Below are 7877 nucleotides of genomic sequence, written 5' to 3'. Positions count from 1 at the left end.
AGTTGTACCATCTACAAGATTATGCAGTGTAGTAACTCACCAAGGCTCCTTCGACAGTACATCTACCACCTAGAAGTACAAGGGCAGCAGGTGTATGGTAGCCCCACCATTCTGATTTGGAAACATATCACTGTTCCTTCATTGTTGCTGGGTCAAAATCCTGGAACTTCCTTCCTAACAGCACTGCAGGTATACCTACACCACAAGGATTGCAGTGGTTCATGAAGGTGGCTCACCACCACCTTCTCAAGGGCAATTAGGGATGGGTAATAAATAGTGGATTTGTCAGAAACGCCCACATATAACAAAAAAAGACTCCAGATACTTTGGCAAGGTTATAAACAGAGATTGCTGACAGATGCTTACTGGCGCTTAGGTCAGTGGAGTTATCCTGTATGGTTTCAAGGTCAGAGATTTAAACCTTAGAAGAAGAAAATTGACAGAAATACTTGAAGCTCACAATGTAGATGATGGTCACAAGAGACACAAGCAATTTTATTACAAAGTTAAACCTTATGAAGTTTTGTATTCAGTATGAAATAACAATTGATATATTGAATATGCTTTGAAAAACAATGATCTTATATAAATCTGTGTTTCTCTCTGTACATGCACACATTAACAGACAATCAAAAACAGGCAGAAATCAGGCGGATGTTATTCTGTTGTACACTGATCAGTGTGCTGCACAAATCAGCAAAGATACTCAGACCTAGAACTGTCACTTTTGAAGGTCATCTGTGAATCTATGCTGAATCTTGAGCACAACAGTAGCATTTGGGATTCAGTGTCACGCCGAGTCCATAGGTCATTCCCTCTGCTCCCTGGCTGTGCCCTGAGTGACAGTGTTTCAAATTTCACATACGAATCTCTGATTAGCTCCTGTTCTGCTGTTTTTCTCCGTTTGCAGTTGACTTTGGTTACCACATAACACAGCACAAAAAGGAGTCCTGCTACGATAACAGACCCTATAATAACACCAATAATAATCAACAGATTTCGATGGCTACTCGTGTTGGGTTCTCCCTCTGTTGAGAAAACTATGCATTGTTCTTTTTTAGGTTGGATTCCCTTTGGGCATATGCATGCTATATATTTTGTGTTTGGCGTTAATCCGCCTATTGATATTTTGTTTTTGCTAGGGTCTACATTGACCTTCTGCACATCTTTTTCACCATACTTTGAATAGACTACATTTAAGGCAGTGCCATGTCGATAATCTGAAACTTTCCAGCTCACAGAGACTTTCTGATCCGTCTCACTGATAACTCTCAGATTTTTAATAATAACATTTTGTTTTGGTGTTGTGGTTGTATTTAAAGGTAGGCTTTCTTTCTTGTTCCCATTGACTTGTTGAGTTACTTTGTTTGAATTTCCCTCTACTTGCACCTTGGTGAGCTTTCTTTCATCTGCTACGGGCATAGCTTGGTCAACAGGAGCGACCTTTTTCTTAGCTGGCGCCGTGGTGGAGATAGAAAACAGCGTTTCGGTTGTCAAACTTTCCATTTGTTGTTCCATATTTGCTTGGGTTGAATTATTTTGTTCTGTGCTCGATTTCTTGAAAAAGTTCCTCCTCTGTGGGGGAGCTGTAGTAACAGTTCCTACAACAGTGAGAGTAATAGATGCTTCTGATGCTCCTGCCAGATTTTTTGCTTTACATCGGTATACACCAGCATCCTTATAGGAAATTCCCGTCAAACTTATTATTGACCATCGGATTCCATCTGCCGGTGATTCTTGGATGACTGAAAGAAAAGATATTTTAAAGTAGTGGAGAAATTAATTAGCACAGAATAACAATAATAATTGAAAATATCTTTAATTGGGCTTTTCAATTTAAGGGTTTTAATATTTTCACCATAATTAAATGCAACTGATCCAAAACTGGAATTATTCTTACTGGTCATTGAACAAATTTTGAGACTTGCCTTGTGCTGGAATCGGAGTATTTTAAGTATTAACACAATTCCAAGTCAATGGACTTATAATTGAATGAAATAAAAATAATTGCAGACAATCTGAAGACAAAATTATTACTGCAGCAATAGTTCAGAAAAGAGAAAAGAAACAATGTTGGACATTTCAACTCACATTCCGTGAGGTTCAAGAGTCATTTAATACCACTGTAATAATAGTCTCTGCCCTATAATATGGCCCATTTCCCAAATTCATACACCCCATGGAGCAGATCTTTACAGGAAAAAATTGCTGCACCACCTTACAGCCACCCACCCCACCCCAAACACAACAGAAAATCACTCGCCTCTGAAAGTCCTGCTGGCAGAAACAGCTGGTGTGTCAGTGCCATGATGGAAATAAAGCACTCAAAGTGCTGTTGGTGTATCTCAGTGGAAATGTGCTGGGCATATGCCCACCTCACAATCTCAGTGGTATGGCTGAAAAGAGAGACCTGTTACCAAAGCTTTTTGTCTTGCATTCATCAGGACAAACACAAGAATGCCAAATTTCAAACGATCACAACAATTTATACTACAGGAGAAAAGGGTGCTGATTGGTTGGCAAACAGACTCTGATTGGCCAAGGCTTTGGCATGGAGAAAGCAATCGGGAACTATTGGGGTCCCCAAGCTTCCGGGTAATTCAAAAAAGTTACAAGGCTTGAACATATTCCTTTTGTTTGCAGAGAACAGGTCCCTGCACGTGAATATATGTCACTTCTAGCAAGTGTAAATGAGATACGTTATGGACTCGGTTGATTACCTTACATCGGTTAAATTCAGCAAGTGCTGCCCAATCGCAGAATCATGTCTTACAGTAGGCATTTTGTGTTGGGTCTTGCAAGCGCGGGCTGTTTGAGTACAATCTGTACGCTTCCTATTACAAACAGTCAAAGGAACATGTTGTCTGATTCAATGAGCCTAACGTTTGACTGACGGCAGCATCCTATTAGTGGAAAATACCACTATACTAAATATCACTGGATACTGAAACAGCTTGCTTACTTGTAGTTCAAGTTTTCTGATGTTCTGCCTGCCACACAATTGAAGTATGTCATGAATGAATTTCAGCGCCAGTGCAATGCCTGGTACGTGGGCCTTACATTCCAATGATTGGCTCGTCGAATCAAACAATCACCCATAACTTCCTGGCTCCGAAGCATTGCACCAGGCGGGGGGTGGGAGTGGGGGAGGTTGGGGGAGGAGGGGGGGGGGGGGGGGGACTACCCCAAAGATACATTGGGGAAACACCCCCCTACAAGCCCTGGAAGTCCCCGCATAAGGACTGCCTGGCAATTGCCTGGGAAGTTCAAACTTCTGATGAGTAATTGCCCTGCAATCAGAACAATCAGAAAGTACGATTTAAATCACAAACTTCAGATGGTTCTGACTGCCATACAATAATAGTTACCCAGGAAAAGTTACAAATAAAACCACTTATAATTCCTGGGTAACTATAGTACTGACTCCCAACACCCCCAACCCCTCATGGGACTCCCGCCAAACGCAGACACTCCCATGGGGCTTCCCTGATGACCTGACCCTCCCCACCGACCACCGCCCCCCCCCGCCCCACTTACCACCCCACCCGACTACCAGGTCCCTGCCACTGACCAACTGACCTGCCCCCAATGGCCATTCCCGACCACATGACCCCCCAACTGACCCCCCCCAACTAACCAAACTGATCCCCCTGACCGTCCTCCACCCCACTGACCACTTGACCCCTACACCCCCTTTGACAACCCCACCCCCCCAACCAACTGACCCCGCCCCCCCAGGCTGACTCCCCTGACCAACCTCCCCAGGCCGACCCCTTCCGACAGACTCCCCTGCCAACTGACTCCCCCCCAACCAACATGCCCACTGACCATGTGACCCCCCCGCCCAATTCCCCCTGACCGATTCCCCTCCTTCACTGACAACCCAGCCTCCACCCCTTCATGACCTCCACCTCTCCAACCATCCAAACCCCTAACCAGGAACCCTTCCCCAACTGACCCCGCCATGACCATCCATCCCCCACTGACTATCTGAACACCCCAACAGATCAACTCCTCCCCAACTACCTGATCCCACCCATCCCCCAATCCTGCCCACTTACCTTACAAACCTACCTTTTCCATGGCTTCTGAAAGCAGCTGGACCTTTAAATGTATCTGCTTCATGGCAGCTAAAGCCATAAAAAAGGGACATGGCCTCCTTACCTCCTACTCTGCAGCCTTCGACTGAAAGCCTCAGGAACGCATTGCCCTACACAGTTCTCTCCCAGCTTGAGTTGGAAGGTCGGGCAAGAAAGGATTGGCTGGATTTTTAGGTACGAAACTAGGAGCAGAGTGGCAATCTGCCACTCCGCAGAAGTTCAGGCACTATAATATGTTCCTTTGGCTGTTCATAACAGACAGCATACAGACCATACTCAACAAGCCCGTATTTGCAAAGCCCAAAACAAAACGTCTATTCTTAGATGTGATTCCACAATTGGGCAACACTTGCTGAACAATCCTGAGTGGACTAATAGCTAAACTAACAACCAATTGAAGATAATCAGTTGGGCTTGTAACGTGGCTCATTTACACTTGCTAGATGCAACGTACATTCATATGCAGGAACCCATTCCCTGCAAACAAAAGGAATATGTTCAAGCTTTGCACTTTTTTTAGAATACCCAGAAGCTTGGGGAGGCCATAGTTTGCTTTCTCCATGGTAATGTTGCTTTCTCCATGGCAATGCCGCTTTCTCCATGGCAATGCCTCACTCATTCAGAGTCAATTTGCCAACCAATCAGCACCTTTTTCTCCTGCAGTATAAGCTGATGTGATCATTTGAAATTTGGGGTTCTTGTGTTTGTCCTGATGAATGCAAGATGAAAAGCTTTAGCAACGTGTATCTCTTTTCAGCAAAATTCAAGTTCTGTACTACCAAGCGACAATCCCAGCAATGTTGTTAGGTCCCTTTCCATCAGTACATCTCTCTGGAATCCAGCATATGACATAGGAACATAGAAAAAAGGAGGAGTAGGTCATTTGGCCTTCGAGCCTGCTCCATTGAATATGATCATGGCTGATCATCTATCTCAATGCCATACCCTTGCTCTCTTCACATGCACCTTGACACCTTTAGAGTCTAGAAATCTATCTATTTCCTTCTTAAATATATTCAGTGACTTTGACATGAACTTTCAAATGCTTATTATGTTTTCAAATCCCTCCATGACTTAGCTGCACACGACCTGTAGACTATGCCCCAGAATACTTCCCAAAATCTGAATAGATAAGGTTGTATCTCCTGCCCTATAGAAAACCTTCAGCAAGCCTGTCCCTTCACTCCAGGTTCATCTATAGCCCCTCTGCCTTGCTACTTCCATCCCTACTTTCAAAAGCCTTCTCAAAATGTACTTCTGTAGCCTTTTGTCTAGCCACTGCCCCTAATGAATACTCACTCCCATTTTGGCGTTCACAAATTTCATGAAAAGTGCTTTGGGATTTTTTTTATGTGGAAAACTTTATGGCCAGGATTTTTCAGTCAGTGTGCGGGGGCGGGCCCAACACACCGGCACTTAAAATGACGCGCAATGTTTCATTCAGCGGGCACGTGCTGGTGTCGGCTGCGCACCCGCTAATAAATGATAGGCCTATTAAGGCCATTAACAAATTAATTAATGTCAAGTTAAGCTGCCAGTCCAACCGTACGTTGGCGGGCAGGCGAAAAGGCCAAGCGGCCTTTACATTTTCTCCACAAGTGGGATGAGGTTTCCGAAAGCTTTTATGTATTAAATAAAAGGTTTTCCTGAAAAATAAAAACATGCCCCATCTCATGTGACACAGTCACATGAAGGGACATGTTTCATTAAATTTTTATTGATTTTATTTATTATTTTCAAAAGCGTGCATGCGCGAAAGAGCACTAGCCCCGACTCTCCCTCCTCCCCCTGCCCTCACAGGTAGTGCTGAGCACTACTGCTCACGTATTACACTGGGCGGGCCTTAATTGGCCCGCTCTCATAAAATGGAAGTGCGGAGCCGATCGCTGGCAGTAGTCGGCTCTGCGACCACCCCCGCCCGCTCCTGCCAAGCCCGCCTGACGTGGGAAAAATTCAGGCCTATGTGTAAGCTGTTCATAACAAGAGTACTCATGTCAAAGAAGGTAATGATAAGTAATGTAAAAACTTAGGATAATAAACAGCTTACAAGGGAATATTAATAAGCACAAGATATGCCTGTTGTACACTATTACTTTTTATAGTTCATACAAATATCTTCTATTTGGTTGGAGATATTTCATTTTCAATCTCCTACCTTCATTTCCATGGAGATTCAAATTTTGAATGGGAAAGTCTGAAGAGCTGCTACATATATACCCAGTCAATTTTAAATATAAAGATTGCTGCTTTCTTCCACAAGAATTTCTTGTTGACAAATCTTGTACGAACTGTGCAGCCCCTGCAGCTTTTAGCATGGAGACAGCAGATCTCTGGAGAAATGCACAGGGTAGCTAAACATAAAGGGCGTAAAGTTGGTCACTGGAAGCAATGCAAGATGAATGATAGCAAATCAGCTTCTTTTACACCCTATACAATTTAATAATTTTACCATTGAACTAATGGTGAGGATTTGCTATTGCCCATTTTGTGTTACCTCCCTAAACTAATTGCAAACCCAAAATATCTCTTTTTCAGTTTGCAAACTTGTAAAGCAGCATGGAAATCCTTCCTGTACAGATATCACCAAGCAATTTTGTCCTCCATGGCCAGATATTTTTAAACATTTCCGCTCACATTAATTTCATTTGCATTCTGGCCATTTTCTTCACCTCACCATGAGAAGCCATGCCTTCAGCATTCTGAAATCTAAACTCCTGAATTCCCTACCTCTTCCTCTCCATCTCTTTCTCTCTCCTCCTTTAAAATGCCCCTTAAAACTCCCCTCTTTGATCAAGCAATTAATCACCTGTCTGAATGTTTCCTTCTTTGGCTTGGTGTCAGTTTTTGTTTGACCACAATCCTGTGAACCATTTTGGTACACTAAAGTTGCTAATATAAAGGTTCAATTGTCATTTCACTCCATAATAATAATTTACTGAGCTAACTTAATTATCGTGGTATATTATTGAAATATATATTATATAAACTATATAACTATATGTAAAAATGTAAAGAAAATCTGTCTCAATTCTCTTTTTCTCTTATTTTCTAATATTATTTCTCATTCTTTTCAAATAAATTTTCCTGTTTGTCTGGCTTCGTTTACTAGCAATTATTAATGGAGCCAGTGCTCACATCTCTGAAGATGTGTGATTCATTTTGGTAGGAAGAACATGGAAACATGTTCAAGAACATGAAAATAAAGGGTACAATTCTAAAGGGGGTGCAGGAGCAGAGGGATCTGTGTGTACACGCGCATAAGTCATTGAAGGTGGCAGGACAGGTTGAGAGAGTGATTAATAAAGCAGTATCCTGGGATTTATTAATAGGGGCATGGATGAACAAGAGCAAAGAGGTTCTGTTGAGCTTACATAAGATACCAGTTTGGTCTCAGCTGAAGTATTGCGTCCAGTTCTGGGCATGGCATTTTAGGAGGTATGTGAAGGCATTGGACCGAGTGCAGAAAAAATTGCAAAAATTGTTCCAGGGATGGGAAACTTCAGTTATGAAGATAGAGTGGAGATGTTAGGACTGCTTTCCTTGGAGAAGAGAAGACTGAGAGGGGTCTGGACAGAGTGGATAGGAAGAAACTATTCCCACTTGTGAAAAGATCGAGAACAAGGGGACAAAAATTTAAAATAATTAGTAAAAGAAGCAGAAGCAAAATGAGGAGAAACTTTTCTACGCAGGAAGTGGTAAAGGTTTGGAATGCAGTGCCTAAGGGAGAGGTAGAGGCAGGTTTAATTGAAGCACTCAAAAGGGAATTGTACTGTTATC

The 7877-nt window shown here is 42.8% G+C and overlaps 1 protein-coding gene across 2 annotated transcripts in view; it reads right to left on the bottom strand.

Annotated features, from left to right (window-relative positions):
• Positions 1–479: 479 nt before the first annotated feature.
• Positions 480–7877, bottom strand: part of LOC144680988 (leucine-rich repeat, immunoglobulin-like domain and transmembrane domain-containing protein 3) — a 43714-nt gene continuing 36316 nt past the window's right edge. For both annotated transcript variants that reach the window (XM_078542632.1, XM_078542622.1), the window contains one exon: positions 480–1745. In XM_078542632.1, the coding sequence (XP_078398758.1) occupies positions 694–1745 (1052 nt within the window). In that variant the 3' untranslated portion in view covers positions 480–693. The remainder of the gene's footprint in view (positions 1746–7877) is intronic.

This window comes from Cetorhinus maximus, chromosome 1 (assembly GCF_964194155.1).
Source record: "Cetorhinus maximus chromosome 1, sCetMax3.hap1.1, whole genome shotgun sequence".
NCBI classification, from domain to species: Eukaryota; Metazoa; Chordata; class Chondrichthyes; order Lamniformes; family Cetorhinidae; genus Cetorhinus; species Cetorhinus maximus.
This window is presented reverse-complemented; position numbering and strand designations above follow the sequence as displayed.